The sequence below is a fragment of the Oryza glaberrima genome, chromosome 1 (assembly GCF_000147395.1).
Source record: "Oryza glaberrima chromosome 1, OglaRS2, whole genome shotgun sequence".
NCBI lineage: Eukaryota > Viridiplantae > Streptophyta > Magnoliopsida > Poales > Poaceae > Oryza > Oryza glaberrima.
Window position 1 is genome coordinate 33,445,860 of NC_068326.1, and position 22,328 is coordinate 33,468,187.

The following is a 22,328-nucleotide window of genomic DNA, read 5'->3' on the forward strand; positions in this document are numbered from 1 at the left end:
CAATATACCCCTAATAGACGACATGCATGATAAAATTTATGAAAAAATTTATGATGATCTCTACGGTAATATAATCAATATATACTACCACCAACAATCTTAAACTATCTTTCATTGATAGTATAAGTCATAAATCAATGGGTTATATTATTTAACTAATAAATATCAGTAGATATCACCGTAAAAATACTTTTCAGATATTTTTTTACGAATTACACGTGTGTAAATACATGCGTGAATTTTAATGGGTAGAATTACACAATAAAAATATACAAATTACTGAATCTGTCTCGGAAAAAAAAAAACAAGCCCATCAGAGCTACTCCCTTTATCTTAAAATAAACTAACATATGAATGGATTTGACACAATCTAGTATAACAATTTAGACAACAATCGTCTTCTAAGTTGGTTTATTCTGATTCGGATGGAGTGCAACCTTTTTGTCATGGGAAAGGCCATGTTTACCCCTCCAGCTGAAGTTAATTAAATATCATCCCAAACATTAAAGAGTAAAATACAGTTACTCCTATTTGCTAGCCATTACAAATTCATATGAATATAATATCCTGATCTTTATTAAATGCTGGCCCGTTGACATGACAGCGCTTTCACGAACAGCGGTTTCTCATTGGCGCTCAGAAACCTTTGGCTGATCTAACGTGAACTTTCGGTGAAAACCATTGGCATCAGTAAATTCACGCTGTGTTTAGATGCAAAGTTTGGATCCAAACTTCAGTCCTTTTCCATCACATCAACCTGTCATACACACACAACTTTTTAGTCACATCATCTCCAATTTCAACCAAAATCTAAACTTTACGCTGAACTCTAGGTCCAAAGTTAATCTACAGGGTGATCCCAACAGTTTTGGGCTAGGTGGGCCTGAGTCCCTGTTCCGTTGGCTAAACCCTTTATAAAATGTTGAGTTAATAGAGGAAAAAAGCACTAGTTTGATAGAAGAAAAACGATGAATAATTGAAAGGTAATTACTTTTACTTCTTTTTTAAATAGGTAGTTGTATAAAAATATAATAATGTTTGTTTTTTTTCCTTATATTTAGTCTTGTCATGTTACGCACTATATTATTCTACGTTCACCGTCACTGTTAATATATCCCCATGTAGAAATTAAGGATGAAAAATATATACTTTTTACTATCTTTATAAAGGAATTATAACCCTGGCCTCTAAACTACAAATGCACATCATTATTTGAACTTGGAGTAAACCTCTAGAGGAAAATTTGCAAAAAATAAATAGACCAAGACTCGTATTGGTTGAGCTATATATCCTAGAAATAGGAATGGAGCAACAATAAATAATTTGTCAGCAAAACCTTTTGTGGTTTAAAAACCAATGTTGAAACAAATCAGGATACCCCCCCCCCCCCTACAAAATTTAGTACTCCCTCCGTCCTATAATATATGGATTTTGATAATTTGCTTATACTGTTTGACCACTCGTCTTATTAAAAAATCTGTGCAAATATAAAAAACGAAAATTTGTGCTTAAAGTACTTTGGATAATAAAGTAAGTCAAAAAAATAATAATTCTAATTTTTTTTAATAAGACAAATGGTTAAACAGTGCAAGTAAAATATCAAAATCCCTTATATTAAGAGACGGATGGAGTAGGCAACAAGCAAACAACAAGACACTAAAATATCTATATAACCTAAAAGCATAGTAATTAAGTGCACAACCATCACCGGTTAGTTTGAAAATATAGAGAAAACCAAGCGATTATATATATACTTTATAAAACCGGTCGGTTCTGATCAATACTTCATCCCCGGTAGTATGATGCCGTGCAGTCTATCCCCAGTTGTAGGAGCGTTAAGTACCAGCATGTCAACGGTAAAAGGAACAACGATACAAAGAGCTCAAGATTTTGAGAAATAGTTTGGTAGCTATGTTTTCTAAGTTTTGGTTTTTATTTCATCTTCTAGATTCTATAACTACAAATTTTAAATCTGGTTAAAAATCTACTAAACTGTTGGTAGAATCTAAGGACCCCTTTGAATCACGTGAATGGAAAAATAAAGCAATAGAAAAATATAAGATTATGATAGGATTGTAAATCCAAAACCGAGGATCATAGAACGCAAGAAAAACACATCAATGATCGTTTGATTGGATCGTATAAAAACGCAGGATTCATATAAAAAAGATAGGCTCCAAGTAAATTTTCCAAGATGTTAGTTCTTATTAAATTTCCTCTAAAATCTCTATAGGATCGTTTATTTCATAGAAATTTCAAATAATATGATATGATTTAATCTATTATTTCAAAGGCCTTCATAGGAAACTTTTAAATAGAATTGAAATCCTCCAAAGTTTCCATGTTTTTCTTCCAAAAGTTGTTGCTGATAGAATCTCTCTCGAACAGGACATCTCGCGAAGTGTATACTGGCCCACTCCACCCGTTTCGGCCCTAGTTACATCAACGATAGGTACGTGCTAATAAGATCAGTACGGAAAATAGTTGCGGAGGCAGGTAATCTTACATACTGCCCTCTATTAGTTGAAAACGGAGAACATGTACTAATGGCACCCAATCATCAAATTCGCTATTAGCTGCTCTTATCCTCTTTTGCCTACCTACAAGTACTCCACAACAGGAACAATCTCCCCGCTGTTACCAGCTGTGTTGCTTTTGTTACTACTGCTAGTTTTTTAGAGTAGCTAGGGAGAGTGCAGGCAGAGGCAGGGCAGGGGTGGTGAATCGGTAGAGGTCGGCAGCGTGGTAGGCCACGGAGCAGCTGCTCATAGTCACATCTGCATTTCCAATCCAAAAGCAGGAAGCGTGAACGACCGTGCAAAAATGAATGGAGTCAGGAGGCTTGGCGTCCCGTAGATGCAGAACGCCTTTGATGGATGGTTGCAGCGAAGGTGCGTAGTTTGCACTTTGCAGGTGGTTGCTGGGAGGCCATCAGCTGATGTGAAGTCCATTAGTATGACACGGCTGGGGCTTCATGTATGCCATGCATGTCAAGCAACAGAGGGCTGGGGCTCATGTATGCCATGCATTTCAAGCAAGCAACAGAGGCCGAGCCAAACAGCCAATGGTAGCCAAACAGCCATTTTATTGACAACAAGGGTAATGGAGCGATCAATAAAATTGGAACAGAAGGAGCATGGCACTCAGGCTGATGGAGTCATGAATGGATCAGAAAGCAACCAACCAAAGAAAATTTGTTTGGTGATAGAGTGGAACGGATGGGCTGTTTCAGAGTTCGCTGTAACTCCGGACCAGAATACAAGAACGGCTCCCATCAATTATTTCTTCACCAGACAGAAGAACACTGCAAATATGGTTGTTAGTTCCCGCTACTAACAGAAAGATCAATAACAGCCCGCTGTTGGCTCTTAAAAAATAGCCACATCATTTATAGCAGGCAGTATAACTCATGCTTACAATAGAACTACTATAACACAATTATTTTATTATCTTTGTGGGACCCGCCATCTTGCCTTATCTCATTCTCTTTCTTCCTCCTACCCCTTCTGTTTCTGTGTTCGTCTTGCCTGTGGCCTGAGCGTGCGGTAGTTGGAGATGGGCACTTGGGCTTGGGCAGATGGCCATGCGACGGATACGGAACTACGGGAGACGCCGGTGGCCGTGTAGAACGAGGGCATCATGCGACGGACGCGGGAGACGACGACGGCTCAACGACCGCGGCGGCGCGGCCACGGTCGTGGCTGGTGAGGGCCACGACCAAGGCTGAAGCAAGTGATGGTGACAACGTGATGGCAGTGGCCGGATGATGGTCACAGCTGCGGCGAACGCAGCGACGACGACTGCTGCGGCCGCGATGGACGAGAGCCACGGTTGAGGATGCAAGCGATGGCAACGGCGACGGCCGGGGTAGACGAGGGCCACAGTTGCGGCGGACGCGGCGACGACGACGGCTGCGGCCGCGGTGGACGAGAGCCACGGCAGAGGATGCAAGCGATGGCGGCGGCACGACGGCGACGGAGGCGGCCACAGGGGGATGAGGACGCCTGCGGACGCAGGTGAGGGTGGCGGCGTCGGCGGACGCAGGCGGACGACAGCGGCGGCGCCGACGGACGCAGGTGAGGGCGACGGCGCCGAGAGATGCATTTGACGGTGGCGGCGCCGGCAGATGTTGGCGGATGACAGCGGCGACGCCGAGAGACGCAGGCGGACGACAGTGGCGGCGTCGGCGGACGCAGGTGAGGCGGCGACGTCGAGAGACGCAGGTGAGGGCGGCGGCGCCAGCGGACGACATCGACGGACGCAGGCAACAGCTGTGGCAACGAGGGCGGCATATCCCGACGGATGCGGTCCCACGACCTTGGGCCGTGCGTAGAGCCGGGCGACTAATTAGTCACCCGTTCGTTCTCTCTCTTCCCCCTCTCTCCTCCACGTCACCGAAAAATCCGATGTGGACATCCTATCGTCGTTTATTGTACCCGCTCTAAGGGCATCCACAGTCCATAGGAAATAAACTATTCCATTCAGCCATCTAATAACATTGTGCAACTAGTCCATATAAAGGAAATAGCAAAAGATATTCATATACATATGGACTACCCATATGACATAAATAATATTATCTATCTCTACTTCTCTCTCTTCTCCTAATGTTACATTGTATCCATATACATTGTGAGGATTGCTATAGTTAAAGTTTATTATATGGGTCCCATCTATATAGATCACTTTTGTCATATACATTGGTGATGCCCCTAAGTGCATCCAAAATATACTACAAAAGTAGTCCATAGGGAATAAACTATTCCATTCAGCCATCTAGTAACATTGTGCAACTAGTCCATTAAAGAAAATAGCAAAAGATATCCATATGCATATGGACTACCCATATGACATAAATATTATTATCTATCTCTACCTCTCTCTCTTCTCCTAATGTTACATTGTATCCATATACATTGTGAGGATTGCTATAGTTAAAGTTTATTTATATGGGTCCTATCTATATAGACTACTTTTGTCATATATATTGGTGATGCCCTAACACCGGCAATGCTGATATGTTGCGGCTTGTAGCTAGCCTAGGCTTCTAGACTACCCATCTAACAGCACATCTAGACTGTAGTATAAATGAGTACAATGAATACCGACGAAACTAGTGCTGTTCCATTCGGACGGAACTGGAAAGCAAAATTGTGCTGGAAAGAATATTTTGTTACTAGGAAAGAATCAGTGTTACATAGTACAATGCTCTTCAGTTCCCCCAAAGTATACAAGCGGATGCCATGGTAAGTTAATTCATAAATACAAAATGGAAATGTTTTGATTCAGGCAGGTTATAGTGTACGGTAGAAATGTTCCTTGTGATAAGGAGTACCAGTCATGGGCTTCGGTATGAGAAGACAGATTATGTGAAACCAGTATTAGCCTATTTGGTTCTGCAGTTCTGCAAAAACAAACGCTTCGAAAGATCTTTTCCTTTAGAAAAGTCTTTTTTAACTAGAACAGCAAGAACCTTTTGTGGCGGCTGGAGCTTCAGCAACGTTGATCGTAGTTCCTTGCATGGAACGCCCATTTGTAGACGCGGATTCCTGAGCTGCAAGTGCTTTCTTGCTTACAATCTGGTGAATTTCACTCAATACAGTATGGAATGCTTTCTCCACATTAATCGCTTCCAGAGCAGACGTCTCAAGGAAGGAGAGACCTTCTTTCTCAGAGAACGCATGGCCATCTTCCTCGGGGACTGATCGTAGATGGTTTAAGTCAGACTTGTTTCCGACCATCATGACAACAATGTTGGCGTCTGCATGGTCCCGGAGCTCCCGCAGCCACCTCTGAACATTGTCGAAGGTTTGCCTCTTTGTTACGTCGAATACAAGAAGTGCTCCAACTGCACCCCTGTAATAAGCACTCGTGATTGCACGGTATCTCTCTTGACCTGCCGTGTCCCATATCTGAGCCTTGATAGTCTTCCCTTCTATCTGTCTCAAGACAATAGTAGACTTTTACTGAGATGAACTGTAGACACGTATGGCTTCAGCATAATCATAAACAGAGAAAAATGGATAGCATTCCAGATCTATGATTGGCAATAACAATTATGGTGACTTTAACATGATGAAAATGTCTTCATGACAATATACAAACAAATCAGTACTAAGAACAATATATTTTTTTCTTTGATTGGACATGGGAAGATCTATGGTTGAAGGGTATATATCAATTGATTAATCAACAAATATAGTTATACCACACTAACATTGGTGGCAACTACAAACTGCACTGCAATCCCAATTACTGAATGCTGATTGAAGAATTGTGTCACAGGCTTACAAGATTCTTTAAAAATTTGGGTTAAAGTTTAACCATGTTATTCTTTTCCATTTACTGATGTATATGTATTAAAAGCTGAAATGCTGCAAAAAGAAAGTGATGGCGTGCTAGAAACAAAAAAAAAATCACTTAAAATGTTTGATCAAACAAAAAGTAATAGATATTACCTTCTTTGTCTAATTGATACTCTCAGAAGAGGATCAGGAAGGACAAAACAGAGCATAATGACATGGTTGTGCTCAAGGAATGTAAGGACTGAGAAAAAAAAACAAAAAAGACATTTCCAGCCTTATAATAACTGCACATAAATGGTATGGAAGTGATGAAGTCATCTGAATGCAATTAATTCAGAGACAATACAATGATCAGTGCTATGCCAACCAAACGGAGAAGATGGTCATACTAGTCAATCTATGTTGCCCACAACAGCTATTATGCATTAGGATTATGAATCCGGCAGGGATTGACATAACCTCTTTGACGAAATTGACGTTGGAAGGCCAGCATATTGGTGCGGTAGCATTTTTCCTCCAATGTAGTATATAAGTATGATGAATCTACTCGTATTTTTGGCATTTCTTAACATAATGTACTTTTGGCATATAATCTACTCTCGTATTTGCATTGCAAGGAAGGACCAAGAGGGAACAAAATGCCTGCATGAATAGGATTGCTCGAAAGAATTGACAATCTAGTGTAAACCTAGAAATGACACGTATATCCGTTCTCTAATCTCTATCATCTCCAACACAAGGAACTCGCGAAAACATAAAAGAAATATGCGCGGCATTACCACCGGTATCATCACCGCGATATCATGCAAACAAACAAAGTGCCGTATTGCCATTGTCAGCCCAATCACGCGACCATAAAAATCCTGTGGGTGTCCGAGTCTGCAGTCATGGATCCGGGATCTCAATTCCTAACGCACAAGAACCCGACGCGACATCACGACGCGCGCCAATCGCAAAATTGTACAAGCAAGCAAGGGGATCAGGGGGGGCGGGTGGGCGTCGCGTACGCGGGTACCTGCAGGGTGCGGGTGGCGAACTCGACGCCGATGGTGGACTTGGACTCGAGGAAGAACTCGTTGCGGGTGAAGCGGGAGAGGATGTTGGACTTGCCGACGCCGGAATCGCCGATGAGGACGATCTTGAACAGGTAGTCGTACTCGTTGTCCACCCGGTGCGCCATGATCTCCCCCTCCCGCCTCCCCTCACGTCCCAAATCTGGAACGAACGAAAATCTCCCCTCCGATCCTCGCCTCCTGACCCTCTCGGTTCGTGCGCCTGGGGGAATGGAGGTTTGAAACGGTGGGGGCAGAGGGCAGGCAGATCCGAGGGGGAGGAGAGAGAGAGAGAAGGGGGGGGGGGGGGGGGGGGGGGGGGACGAGGCTCGCGCTCGCTCTGCGCTGGCGCGGCTTGTTGTTGTTGGTGGTCGCGTCTCGGCCAGCCAATCGACGGCTGGCGCGGCGTTTTGTCCCTGGCTGGGGCGGGCTTGCCAGATCTGGGGAATGTGGCCATGTGGTGTGCGTGGTCGCCGTGGTCGGTGGCCGCGTGTATCACCTGCCTCGTCGGTTTGGTTCGTGGGCTTGATGAGTTGGTTATGTGGACTTATCTATGGGTCACCACCTCGGCCTCGACGGCCTGCTCGTGCGGAAAGTATGGGGTCGGGGCGGCTTCACGGCTCGGCCCAATGCAAGCATTTCACACCATACAGATATATACAGTTTCGTTTTTTTCGATACATGAATACTTTCTGGAACACAATATTTTCTTTCCCACATATGCAAGCATTCACACATACTGACATGCAAACACTATTACACTGTCACCACTAACGTTACATACACGTGGCCACGTGGGTGCAACCTAGCAGTAGCAACACGTCTAAACGTGAGAGGTTAGCCTCATGCATGTAGCAAATAGCATAGGTACCCTCTTTTTTCACCAACACGCTAAAAGAAATACACGTCAATATAATAGAAGAAGACGGAGTTTAGTTACACAATGCAAAACGTCTAGAAGGGTATTGCAGGGGGGACAGGGGAAGAAAAAATCGAAAAAGGAAAAAAGTGATAAGGGGAAAGGTTACTTAAAAACAAAAAACTCCTATAGCGAGGGATGGTAGAGGAGTAGCCCCACTATACTCCTAGAAAGCCCCCAAAAGCAGTACCACTAGCAGATGATCACAGACGGCCTTCCTAAAAGACAGACTCCAACGCTACTGAAACCAACGAGAGAGAGAGAGAGAAATCGAACACCCCAGAGTTTCACTCCTTCCATAGCTGCCAAGATATCGGGAGTACAAGGGAGCTGAAACCCTTATGAGGTGCTCTGACAAGCATGCCCTAGTAGTCGGCCACCAGACCTAGAGTGAGCAACCACAGGAGGGGACAAGGTCAGGCTAGCCAGGAGGAGACAGAACATGGTGCCAGACCTGGCGAGCGAAAACACAATCAAGTAGGATGTGATTCACCGTCTCCATTTCTTGGGCACGGAGGGGACAGACTGAGTGGCTGTCAATACTACGCTTTAGAAGAAGGTTGGTCATCCAGCGGCACTTTTGGAACGCAAGCTATAGGAAAAACTTACACTTAGCAGGGCCTTTAGCCTACCAAAGTAGATTGGCGCAAGCAAAGGAGTGTTGGCCGAGGAAAAATGTCTGGTAAGCCAAGTAACACCAATCGCTCGTCCAACGCTGAGAGCTGGACACAAAACACCGTGTCCCAGATCACGAGGAATTGGGAAATGATAGGGACCGTGAGAACGCCATGGATGTCCCCCACCCATAAGTTGTTAGAGAGAGCAGAGGTGATTGTGCGCGATGCTCGGAGATGTGGTGGCACGACAAGGAGGAGGCCAGGCACCAAGGAGGCCACCGAGCGACCCTCAATCCATTGGTTTCTCTAAAAGAGAGACGTGTCGTTCCCTGGCACGAAGAAGATGAACGATGCAGACATATCTCTCGAGGGGGCCTTCAGGTCAGCCCAATAGAGGTGGCCTGAGCGTTGAAGCCAGAGCTAGCGAAGGTGAAGAATGAAGCCACAAGTCCACAATACCCAGACCACCGACAGCTCTGGGGCGACAAACACTCGTCCAAGACATAATGCATCGTCCTCCCTGAACTGCATCCATACCCGTCTACTGGAAAGCGCGACATTTCTTATCTATGGCATTGACAACCCAGCCTGGCAAACTAACTGCCATAGACACATGGACCGGAATAGAAGATAGCATGGACTGAATCAGCACAGAACGATCCCGACCCATCTAGGGAGAAAGTCGGTGAGAAATGGCATCACATATTTAAAAATTGGAGACAGAGCAGAGTAGGGGAAGGAACTCTGGACCAGGGAAATATGTGATGCCATTTGACGTTTTATAGACGTTTGATTATTCATCATATTAAAAGAATTGTGAAAAATTTGTAAAAACACGGGTTATGCTTCAGCATGTACCTTTACTGATAAAATAAATCACAATAAAATAAATAGTAGACATATAGTTTTTTTAATAAGGTGATATGTCCAATACTCAATAGCGTGTGTATTACTACCTCCATTTCATATTACAGTTAGTTTTGATTTTTTTTTTCTAAGTCATAATTCTTTACGTTGACCATGTTTATAGAAAAATATAGAAATATTATGGACATAAAACAAAGAAACTATCAAAATATATTCATTGTTAGATTTAGTAAAATTAATTTGGTGCTATAAATATTATTGCATTTCTACTTTCAAAAAGTTTGACTTAAAAAAAGTCACATCGACTTATAATATGAACTTGGAGGAAGTATGTATCAAAATGGGCATGAATATTGATTTGGCTTCGAACCAACCCAATGACTATTACTTCCTCTGTCCCAAAATGTTGCTATCTAAGATAGAATTTGACTCATTTTAGGACAATGAATCTGGACATAATCTCTGTCCAGATTTGTTGTTATAAGATAGGTCAAATTTCATCCAAGATAGAACATTTTTGGACGGAGGAAGTACTATTTAAACTGTCAATGGATTGATAATTTTTTATCAATCCAAAACAGTCATTAATCCCCTTAAAACTTCACATCCTTATCCCATCTACACTCCTGGTCATGTTTAAAGATAACACTTATCAGCCTCTCCTTCTAAATTATCTTTTCGTCCGGATAATTCAGCCCATCCAGATAGACCGTCGCTCTCAGACAGACTCAATCTAAGCCTAGCTAGAAAAACTAGGCAGAGCCCTCAGCCTGCTATTGATTACCACTTACCAGCCCGATTTGGGCCAACAACGCCCCGAATCGGTTCGAACAGGTGGCACCTTTCCACGACACCTTGCTGCTGCTTATCCAGTTATCCCAAACCCAGATTAGACGGGCCGAAAAAGAGGTTTCTACCCCATTCATCCAACACGCCGCACATCGAACTTCTTATCTAGCTTTCCGAGTACTTCCAAGTTCCAAGTCCACCCCCTTCTATCATGCTCCATGCCGCGCGCATGCATCATGCACGCTGGACGCAAACTACGTGTCGACCATGGATGCGACGCGACGCGACGCGACGCGAGGGCTTGCGTATGTGCTCCTCCTCCCTCTCCGCGGTGAAAGTGAAACCGATCGATCCCTGCAAATAATTCACCGCGCGCGCACTCCTCCTCGGGCGCCGATGGGTGGATACGTCCACGACGCGTTGGTTACTTTCGCGGAGTGCAAATCTCCGGCTTGGCTTTCCCCCCGTGCGAGCCCCGCGGACAGGGACGGGGTTTCGGCCCCGCGCCCTTGGCGGCATCGTCATCCGCATCGCCTTTTCCGTCTCGTCGCCACCGAGCCGTCCCCGTCCACGGCAAACAGGATAGAAAGCGGGAGCGAGCGAGGCAGCAGCGCCCGCGCGCATCGGGCGTGCGTGGACCTACCAGCCCGCCGTCGCGCGTCCCGCCGGCCACTGGACTGCGGCCGCGATCGAGAGCGCTAGCCAACGCCTTCCGGATCACGCGCTGACACTTGTAGACCCTAAGACCCGGACGGCCGGATCGATCTCCGCGAATTATTGAGCGGACCGGCTATATACGTCCTAGTTACCAGTAAAGGCATCGATCTTTCGGGTGGGTCTCGTCGTATCGTCGCGTGCGGGAGGAGGAGAGAAAAATCGGGAGAGCGAATCGGGGGCCGTGTGGATGTGCGCGCGGGGGCTGCCGGTTTCACGTCGATTCTCGGCGTCGGCGGCCCCGCCGCCGTGCCCTGGCCTTCCGGTGCGTGGCTAATTTCGGCCCGGCCGGAGCAGATCGGTCGATATCCGCGGCCGAATCCTGAGGAGGATATCGAGATAAGGATGAACCGCGCGAGCCAGGACTGCAGGAGCACATCAATGTTCTGGCTGGTGTTCTCGCTCGCGCCAAAAAAGGCGGGCATCTTTTTCGACGAACCCAAATCCACTTCAGATAATATCTCCACTACTCGCTCGCCGCTCTGATATGGCACGGGCATATTTAGCCGTGACATGATGGCGTGCATGGTGACCTGTTACGGTGTTTTTCTCTGGGCCCCTGTTACAGTGAACCTTGGCTTGATCGCTTCATCATCAGCTCGACCCCTGTGGACCGATGGAGTTGACGACGACTTTGCATCTCTCGACGTACGTACAACCAGCCAATGGCGGCACGACAGGATCGGCATGGAGGATGGGCAAAAAAACGCATGTCGCGTCGCGTGAGCCGCCACGCCAGTGATGGCCGAGAAGCAAGAACAGTTCAGCCAACTTCCTTGGAACGGGCTGACTAACACGCACGCAGAGGTTCCTTTCCCATCATAACCTGAATCAGTCTCGGTCATTCTGGACCAGCTCGATCGCTCGGGGCCAATCAAGTTCGGCCGTGTGCATTGCCGCATTCGGGCAGTTTGTGCCGTCGCAAACTGCAACTCTGAAAAGTACACGCCCGATTTAAGCAAGTGATAGTGATCCACTGATCCTGGGTTAAATCCAGTCGAAAACCGCAACTAACTCTGGAAAGCGACGCCGCCCGATCTAATACCGGGATCCTTTGGTTAAATCCAATACTCCGTATACGTCGCAAACACACAGCCGTTCTGACAACTGTTGACTCGTGCACTGCAGAAAGCTGATGGAATCGTGGAGATTAAGAAAGAAAGAAGCTGGAGGTGCGTGCAGGGGGAGTAGTGGATATTCCGGGTGGCAAATGGCCTGGGGTAGGAGGCGACCAGCGAGAGGAAAAGAAGAGGCGACGATAAGGCCATGGCTCAACATCATCCTTGGGACAGGGAATGGAATCATCCTCGTAGGAGGTGAGGTCAAAGTGTGAGAGGTTGGAGGTATATGCTACGGCCCCATCGATTCCTCCCGAGTGCAAAGTCAAATAGGATGCAGTGCATTATGCTATCCAGAATCTATCTATCTATCTGCTGGTCAGTTCCTGCACAGAGCCGGAGACCTCCCTGCGAGTACACTTGTTGATCCTCTGTAACATAAAAAACGAGAACGAATTCAGGGGATCGAAATGAACACCCCCTATCAGATTGGTTCTCGCACAAGGTACAGGCCGCTAAAACAAGGCTTTGCACGTGGTAAATTTTCAAGTGCCAATCACTTTCGGTGAATTCGATCATTATAGCTTAAAGCCTGAAACCTGTTTTTTGGGGACGGCGAACTACCGTGTGTGTTCTAGTAATCGCCCTGAATGCGAGGTTATCCGCATATGATATCTCCTGTTGATTCGAGAGAGGAGAATGAAAGATTACATCTTTGACTGGCTCAACAGCTGAAGCACGAAACGACCTCGTTGTGTTTGTTGCTCCCTTGGATTGATTTGCTAAGATCTTCACAGTTGGCTTATCATTTCACTACCACTTGCACACGTGTTGCCTTTGACAAGACAGATTGTTCTAAGGTCCCAACGTGGATGCTATGGGCCCCAACATGCACCATCTTATCCAAAGCATACCATATCAATTTCGCATATACTCCTACAGTCCTACGTTGATCAGTTAGTCGTACAAGCTAGCCTGCATCAGACTGATATATAAGTCACCAAGGGTTATACTTCCTCCATCTAAAATTCTCACCCGTATTACGTTTTCTAATTTTTCTATAAAAATTGTATGCATTCGTAATCTACATGTATGCAAGCCTTAAATGAACAGCGTGATCGTTCGTTTAGCGCGCGGCGCTGGATTAAATTGATCTTGTGTCCCGAGCAGCCATCGTCCCACTCTTTTTTTTATTTAGAACACCTAGGAGTTTTTCGGCTAGCTTCACAAGGTGGTGGGCTATACGACCCGGGTTCGAAACCTCATCATTTTTAATTATTTAATATTAGATTCTTCCTTAATATTCGTGTCTTTTTTTAGCAGAGACGATGAACTCATGCATTACGCAGCCAACCAAACCAACGTGCATATGAATCGATGCGGATGTTTAATTGAATGAACGAGTATTTCGATTCTTGTTGGTTTCAGTGATAAAAGTATGTTGTAGAAAACTTTTGGACGAAGGAAGTAATACTAACGTAACATAGCACAATGGGTATATAAGGTATTTAATACTCTCATCGATTCAGATATAAATAATAAGAGACACAAGTCTAATTGTCAAATCCATTTCATATAAAGGTTTTCAAGATATATTGATACTCCTATAAATTTATACAAATGAATTGATACACTTGGATAGTCAGTCTTAGCATGCACCTTACTATTATTGTCTCTAAGCTCCATGTGTTGTTGATGGCTACCTTTTGTCTGGGTTATGGATACCACATACCTAATAGTCATCGACTAAGTTCAGCGGGGTCCACCATATACTAAGTCTTATATGGAATCATATTTTTTATATAGAAAGAGTTCCGAATAAGGAAGGACAAGAAGTGTTTTATATGGAAACTATAAAGACTGCTCGGATTATATTCATATTGGTCTCATAGTTCTACTTGGACAATGAGACTTCTATGGGTATAAATACAAGGCCCCCTAGAAGGAGAGGAGACACAACACACAAGTCAAGACAAGCTAAACATCGATATTGGAGATAGCCTAGATGGACTCAATCCGGTGCCTGCGGAGGCTGACAAGAGAGATCTAGTGCTATCTCTGATCTCGCCCAAGTACGTATTCGACGAGGAGGACTACCCTGTCGTCGACTACATGTTGATGATCTATTCTGCCAAGTCGATGACAGCTAGATAGGTTATCCCAATTATTATACTTGTGTGATCCATATAAATAAAGAATAACACCGGCCTTCGGCCAACAGGAGTAGGGTCGTTACCTTCCTGTGAAGGGGCCTAAACCTGTATAAAAATCCTTCTCTCTCTTTTTTACCTCGATCTCGTATACATCCTGGTACCAACGATCTCCATACTATGTAAATACTGTAGTCATGACCTCAAACGTCGACACCTAGGTTAGGGATTTCGTACCGGTGAACAATTACGGACAATATAAGTGGCAACAATAACCACCATACACACAATTCTTAATTGGCACTAGCATTAATTAGGGATGTAGCGTCCAATTTCTATCCCTAAGTAGAATAAAGTCACCATGTGGTATCTAACATGTAGGATCGAACACAAGTAACCAATCCTACCAGAGGGGGGGGGGGGTGAATGGTAGGGAAAACCAAAAACCCAAAAACTTTTAGCGGAAATAAAAGTTACCCTCAAATTGATGGAAATCTCGACGTAGTCCTGTCGCCGCCGGTCGGACCGCTCGCACGCCGCCGGTTAGATCGCCTCCCTGCCGCCTGAACCCGAAGAAACACAAATTGAAGAACTCTCAAAGTAGATGACAACTTTATTGCTTCTCTCTGTATTTACAAAGTGCAACAACAGTACTCCTTACAAAAATCTCGACTAAACTCGAAACCCTAACTAAACTATCAACTTAATTGCTCTCAAAGCGATACCGGGAGGCCTCACCCTCCCTCTCTATTTATACCACAAAAACCCCTACTCAAAATAGGTGTAGAACTCCTATTCACAATAGGACTCAATCCCATAATTTCCTTTTTCTCCAAAACTACAGCCGCACAGAAGTCGGACTCCTCCTGCCGTCGCTGCTGCTGCTTGCTGCCTGAGCCGACTCGGCTTGCCTCTGCATGGATCAAGCCTGCCATCACTGAAGCTGCTTGACCACGCAACAAAGCCAAAGTCAGTCACCACCATGCATACATACATGCATCACACATGCATGCACGTACTGCATGTATACCACACATATATGCACGCTGCACACCAGCACGCATACATATATGCACGCTACAGTACACCACAGTACTTAGCACCATACATAAGCCTCTTCCAATTTCTTCCAATTCCCTTTGTGAACACCGATGCTTGCACGCACACCTCGTGAAGCCCGTTACGAAGATCTCTCCCACACGGTATCCATCCACCGTATGCCATATCGTATCCAACTTCGTCACCCGGTATCCTTAACAGTCTGGACCTCAACTCCTCCCTGAGTCTAGTCCCGATCCCCACCGTTGACCGAAGTTGACCTCCAAGAATTCTAACTCTAGTCACCTTCTCACATGGTATCCCGACCGCACTAGACCTCTGTTTCTCTCTGAACATAGTCCCGGTCCTCGCCATTGACCAAGGCTGACCTCAAGTCACCTACACACAATCAGACAAAACAACCGTTTCTGGGCACAGATATCACAACCTGACCCACATTAGTCACACGCACTCACACCAACATCCACACATCTTTTCAAACCAATTCATTGATTAAATTATTTGCATAGCAAATTATTCATCACAAATATTAATCATGACAATAATTTCACATAACATACCTCATCCGTTCCTCAATACAATGACTCATATGTATCGTCATCCATCGCTTCCCGGTCCCACACTCTATCAACCTCCGGTCTTTCTTTTAAAACCCTCACACAAGTACACCGAGATGTATGTCGTCCCCATGAAGCTAGTTTGGTTGCGCATAAGTTTTCTATGCCACCGCCTATCGTTGCCATTACATCCAAAAAGAAGTCGTCATCCTACTATTCTAACAATGTGCCAACCGCTTCTACCCATGGTCAGCAATCTCTTGGCAACCCGACAACATGGACTATTCTACTTGCATAACTATGTTTAGTCATGTGGGACAAGTTAACGAGTGTTTGTGCAACTCCTTGTGGGAGACACACCATTGTTTTACTATGTCTTATACAACAACCCGTATAACTTTTTTAGATGTTCTGATTAAAAATCCTAGTTTTTTACATTATTAGAAATGAATTAAATGCAGATACACAAAATCAAATAAATGCCATGCTTTCAATAAATGCATTTGTTCTATATATATATACACCATATATACATTTATGGAAGCAGATTTATTGAATAAGATATTCAGCTGGAAGTTATTAAATAAAGATATCTTTAGGCTGCACATTTTTTCATATATGCCCTTTAAGCAATATGAAATTACCATTTATAGTCTTCATCATGTGCCTTTAAATACTGCCAAGTTGGAGACACTTATCAGTCAAGTGTTCTTGAGAATCCTCATCTCCACCCTCACCATAGAAACAGGACTAGAGTCCTTTCACGTGTCCTAGATTTGGGCACCTTTCTTTTGATCACCGAAATGGAACGCAAGAATCCGCTCCCTCAGCAAGAGTCTGAGCCTCACGTCGAAGGCAACAAGTCCCCTGCTCCCACCAGCATCGTCGACGACGCCACTAACACTACCGAGGACGACTCCGCGTTGAGGGACCTCCTCTACCCGCAATCTCTCGAGGTACCATTCAATATCTTTTGTAAGCATGCCGTTATTCTTTTAATTACGTTATTTGTGTTCGATGCGTTCTTATTTATTTATCAACTTAAGAATATTCACCTATAAATTTATTTTTATCAATTACACAGAAAACCTTACGTCTAACATGAGTTTTCACTTGATTCTATGGCTTCAAATTTTATATTACTTTTATATAAAATGAATAAAAATTATAACTATGCACCAAGACAAGAATATGTCTAGATGCAATTGTATTCTAGAATGTACTGGATGTACAAGGGGCAAGTGGGTCCGTGTTTCAGTAGTAACCCACTTGTCCCCGTTTGACCGCTTCGTCTCGTACTAGTACTACCGTCTACAGCGTCCCGCTGATGCTCCATCAAACCGGTGGACGTAGACGATCGGAGGATCTCGCCGTGCATCGCGTGCTTTTTCGGCCATGCACCTCTCGTCGTCTTCCTGATTTCGCCGCCACTTGTAGCATCTGCCCGTGGGGTCCATCGGTCGATCGATCCCCGTAGCCAGCACATGTTGTCGTCTAGCTCAAGATTTGTTGGCTCGCCTTCCCTTCTTTTCGGTTCACTCTTGCTAGCGATCGAGACGACTTGAGAACAACCAACGGAGATAGCTAGCCGTCTCGTCAAAGCTGTGTCATCAGCCGACCAGCGAAGGCAAACTCGCAGAAGCCATCGTGTCATAGGTGTGGTGTGTGGAGAAGCGGTGGACCGACCGACGACGGCGGCAACCCGCACGGCGAGGCGAGGCAAGGCCGACGGCGGCGGCGCGCGTCCACGAAAAGCGGGGGGGTATCTACCTGTTTTTCGTATAAGCCCCTCAAGATCTAGGAAATCGCGGGGCGTGGTCCTCGGCCCGGGGCCTTTAAATGCGGGGGCACCCATGTAGGCCGGAGCAGAGCGCCACGAGGCGAGTTGTTGGGTGTTCCCTAGACTAGCCGTCTCTTCCTCCTCTCCCTCTCCTCCTCCTCCCGCCGCCGCCTGCAACCGCTTCACGTGGCCTGATCCTCCTCCGGAGCTCTCCCTTTCGACCCCAACAAATGGAGCCCAAGAGGTCCCCTGCGCCGCCGCAGCCCAACGTGGAGACCAAGAAGTCCCCTCCCCGCGCTGCCGCCGGAGGAGGCGGCGGCGGCACAGCTGCCGTCGGTGGCGAGTCGCCGTTGAGCAGCCTGTTCCACCAGCCGTCGCATGGGGTACTGATTCCTGACGCCTTTTGCATGTTTGATGTTATGCCTGTGTTCAGGCCCGACGTGAATCTTTCCTCCGAACAAGACGAAATTCGAGGGTGTTCTTTCGTTGTTTGTTTGTTTTTTTTGTTTTATTTTTTTTTGTTACGGTGACGAGGATGACACGGGATGAGTCCCCCTCCGTCTGCGAGGCGTTGATACATGCTGAATTTTCCTTTCATTCCATCGCTGTTGCACACGCATAAATTTAGTATGCTTTTAATGTAGATATGCCCCCCCCCCCCCCCCCCCCTCTTTCTATTTGCGAAAATTAGTAATTTTCAATGTACAGGCGCCTGTCTTTCCAAGTGGATACGCGATAGTTTGTAGAATACTTTTGGAAATCAACCTTAGAGATTGTTTATATAGTTTGATGGTGATGGTATTTATCCAATCCCAAAGTATTGTTTTGCCGGCGCTTTGTTTACACTTAGTGAATTCCTTTACATTTTTCCATTTTCAGGCAAAAGGCAAAGAAGACATATACTCCATTTTCTACAAAGGGCAGAACGGGACTGCACAAGCTGGGACTGCAGGTAGTTGTGGTCTTGTGGATTGACCCAATCTCTTCCTTGCTCTTATGTAGGAAGGACATTCTTATTCCTTGGTGCCATTAAAGACACTGTTGCGAAAATGGAACATAATAATAAGCACAACTATATATAAACGAATTCAAATAAACCCAAAGAATACCAGTTCCATATAAAGCTTGAAAATTAGTAGCCTCCTTTTCATCTGTATTTACTATTTGCCTCCTTTCTTCTGTAATTACCATTTGCATCTGTTGGATATCTCTAGAGTTAACCAACGAGAAATTACTTTCCATCTGTAACTCTTGTCTGCACCATCATGTTTTTTTTTTCTTTTGTGGAGTGTCGTTGACTGTTATTCATCTTTGTGATCATCTTACTCGGTTCAGACTTTAGAGCACTGAGATGTTTCACGATAGCAAACTAACTGCATATAAACATTGATTTGTATGCCAGATGGTAAATCCCAGTGGACTCCTCCTAAAAGTCGCACCGTGTACACCAAGGATAACAAACAGTCAAATCAGTATGATTCGGTTGATACGTCCTGTTTTGGTTCTTCTGTGAACTATGGTGGTCGAGACTATTATGGAATCTCTGGACACAAGCAATCCACAGAATCCAATGATGTAAGAAATTGCCAAACCCAAAACTGCAAATTATGTTTGTAATTACTTTTTTTAAAAAAAGTATCATGAACTGGTCTATACAACTATACCACAACAAAGCTTTGAATATACTTTTGCTTTATTGCTTTCAGTATAAGGCGGACAAAAAGGACCCTTCCACAGATTCTCATGGTGACTGGTGGCAAGGTATATTTACTTATTTAGATATGCATTTATCTCTGAATTCAAGCTCCATATTGTTGAAATGTTGATTATTTATTTCTATCAGGTTCGTTTTACTACTAAGCGAACTTGGTGGCCTCTCCCTTGGTGGAAAAGGTAAAAGGCACATCTTCACTGTTTTTATGGTTTGCTGCTATTGTCTGTTTGTGCACATGATTATATGCTATTCAACTTACATTTGCGGCGCAATGGAATATCTTCTTTTCCATCTGACAGTTCATAGATATTGGTGTTAGCTCACTCGACCTATTTTATCAATTATTTGATACTCATGTTCTTTTTTATACGGAAGAGAACATATTCTCTTTTGTTTTGTTTTCCAAAATTCAGAACAGTTATACTAGAATTCAAACTACTAAGCCTTTGGAAATTATTGGTGATGATGTGCCCAACCAACGTTTCAATACAAAAAAGGGCCAAAAAAAACTATTTATATGAGGAACTGTTACTTTCAGCTGCACATCCCAAATGCTTCTAAGCTCTGCATATTCCCTCCCCCTCAAACACAAACACATGCAAAGTTTATCTATTCATGTGTCAATATCAAAGTTCCGTGCCTCCATTTAACTTTTTTTTTCCTGCACGATAAGCTGTATGGTTGTAAAATTTGACGAGGTTCAGTGGGCGGGAAAAGGGTTTAACTGTCCTGGAGTGAAAATTTTAGTTAGCTCCTGGCTTTATATGTCTCCATCACTGTATTAGTTACACCACTATCCCTATAATTTATTGACCTAGTGTATGCTACAAATTCACTTCGAGGAAGCAGAACAAAATTGCAATGAATCTTGTGCTGATGTTCCATTAAGCTGTATTACTTGCATACCGTGCTGTGTCAATTTTGTTCTGGTGAAACATGAATCCTCCATAAGAGGATTAGGCCCAGGTCCCATCTGGTAATGTAGTTTCATAAAATTCAGGTTATTCATAATATAAGGTAGAGATTGATTTTCTAAAGGCTGTTTTTAAGAAAAACAACTTAACCCTAAGTTCAACTACAAAACCAAAGAGGTTTAACGATGACCGTCTGTACGAGAAACAATCCGTTAATCCTAACTCCAGCTACATTATTTTCACTGTATATTTGTGTTATTTTATCGAATCTAACCATTATATTGGGCTTTTTGTGCCAGGGAATGGAATGGGAGGGGTTGGAGCTGGTTTTGCTTCACTGTTGCTATGCTGGCCGTATCAGTTACCTAAATCATACTAGTGTGACATCGTCCATCAGTGGTGGCAGTATTTGGATCATCACACCTGGGCAGATGTAGTGTGTCTTTACCTTTTCATTTCGTAGCTTGTGCTTTAGATGTGAAATGAATCGAACTTACAAGCACAGTAAGTTTTAGGTCGCAGGTTGCATAAATGGTCCCTATCCATTCTGCCAAATCTGGTCAGTAACCAGATTGGATCAGTTTGGTCTGGCTCTCTTAGATCGAAGTATATGTTCCTTGTACTCTCGGATCTTCGCTCCGGAGCCAAGAAGGCTGGAGAAGTGGAGATCACTTGCATTGTAAACATGTACTCGTTTAATTTCAAAGAACTTAGCAAACTGTTCTTATAAATAGTAGTACTTTTATTCCAACAGAATCATCAACTGCATTATTCAGAAAGATCCAGGAGAAGTCACATCCTTGAATTTCACAGAACTTATCAAACTGTTCTCTTATAGATAGCACCACTATTCGATAGTCATAAAGGTACTTTATTTCAACAGAGTCATTACAACTGCGTTATTTAGAAAGATTTATGAAAAGTTTCACTTGACAAAGGTAACATCAGTTTATATATATATCGGATAATCAAAGTGTTCGAGTGCCCTTCCAGTTCCATCCCTTTGCTCCTCATGGCAGGGTGTATGCTGCACAGTTGAAAAAGAAAAACAGATGACTTGATGCGATTCATATTTTCGAAACAGACTGAAGGAAAAAAAAAGCAGCAGGAGCAGAAACTTACGGCCACATTTGTAACCGATGGGGCGGTTGGCGATGGCGCAGCGCTTGGGGATGGTCATGGCCACGGCGGGCTTGACGCCGGCGCTCCGCGCGGTGTTCGACAGCATGACGGCGCACAGGCACTTGGGGTTCCGCCCGATGCTGCGCACCTGCGCGCAGCAGTTGGGCGGCACCGCGGCGCGCGGGTTCTGCGTGGCCGCCGCGCACGGCGCCAGCTTAAGCGCCACCTGGTCCACGGGGACGCGGCCGCACTCCCCCGCGCCGCGCACGGTCTCCACCCCGGCGGCCACCACCACCGCAACCACCAGGAGAAACCACACGCACCTCACCTTGCTCTCCATCCCGTGCCCGCCGCTTTCCTTTTCTTCTTCGTCTTCTCGGCGTCGTCTGCAACTCTGAGCCGTGCTGCGATCGATGATCCTCCAGGCGTCTCACGGGGCGAGTATTTATGCAGCGCGCCGGAGCACGGAGCGTGGCTCGAAGCCATCATTGGGGGGCCGCTTGAGAATTCCCGCGGGTCGCACGGTGTGAAAGCCTCGGAAGTGGAGGTCGCACTGGCGAGCTCTTTCTGTTGCTCGCACTGAGCTCTGTTCTGTCCAATTTGGAAGTGTCACCTACTGCACTCCACTATGCTGAGGGGCATGCTTAGCGTCCATAAAATTCTCTCCGAAGAGCCTGAAGATCTGCCACGTAAATGGCCCGTGACGGAAAG

General features: G+C 44.9%; 4 protein-coding genes across 5 annotated transcripts; 1 reads left to right on the forward strand and 3 right to left on the reverse strand.

Annotated features, from left to right (window-relative positions):
* Nucleotides 1-3,110: 3,110 nt before the first annotated feature.
* Nucleotides 3,111-4,945, reverse strand: LOC127760210 (uncharacterized). The gene has a single exon (XM_052284430.1). The coding sequence runs from the start codon at nt 4,250-4,252 to the stop codon at nt 3,638-3,640; it is 615 nt and encodes a 204-aa protein (XP_052140390.1). The 5' UTR covers nt 4,253-4,945; the 3' UTR covers nt 3,111-3,637.
* Nucleotides 4,946-5,151: 206 nt separating this feature from the next.
* On the reverse strand, nt 5,152-7,627 carry LOC127760211 (ras-related protein Rab2BV-like). The gene is made up of 2 exons (XM_052284431.1): nt 7,321-7,627; nt 5,152-5,939 (listed from the first exon to the last, which is right to left on the reverse strand). The coding sequence occupies exons 1-2, from the start codon at nt 7,483-7,485 to the stop codon at nt 5,454-5,456; spliced, it is 651 nt and encodes a 216-aa protein (XP_052140391.1). The 5' UTR covers nt 7,486-7,627; the 3' UTR covers nt 5,152-5,453.
* Nucleotides 7,628-16,849: 9,222 nt separating this feature from the next.
* Nucleotides 16,850-21,226, forward strand: LOC127785291 (uncharacterized). 2 transcript variants are annotated; one of them, XM_052312736.1, is made up of 6 exons: nt 16,850-17,043; nt 18,747-18,819; nt 19,270-19,442; nt 19,574-19,628; nt 19,711-19,760; nt 20,795-21,226. In XM_052312736.1, exons 1-5 carry the CDS (start codon nt 16,891-16,893, stop codon nt 19,725-19,727), a joined length of 471 nt encoding a protein of 156 aa, XP_052168696.1. In that variant the 5' UTR covers nt 16,850-16,890; the 3' UTR covers nt 19,728-19,760; nt 20,795-21,226. The 2 variants fall into 2 exon arrangements, with proteins under 2 accessions (XP_052168696.1, XP_052168689.1); XM_052312729.1 differs by lacking the exon at nt 16,850-17,043 and adding an exon at nt 17,839-18,250.
* A 124-nt stretch (nt 21,227-21,350) lies between these two features.
* Nucleotides 21,351-22,051, reverse strand: LOC127785306 (non-specific lipid-transfer protein 3). The gene is made up of 2 exons (XM_052312746.1): nt 21,618-22,051; nt 21,351-21,522 (listed from the first exon to the last, which is right to left on the reverse strand). Exons 1-2 carry the CDS (start codon nt 21,955-21,957, stop codon nt 21,506-21,508), a joined length of 357 nt encoding a protein of 118 aa, XP_052168706.1. The 5' UTR covers nt 21,958-22,051; the 3' UTR covers nt 21,351-21,505.
* Nucleotides 22,052-22,328: the final 277 nt, after the last annotated feature.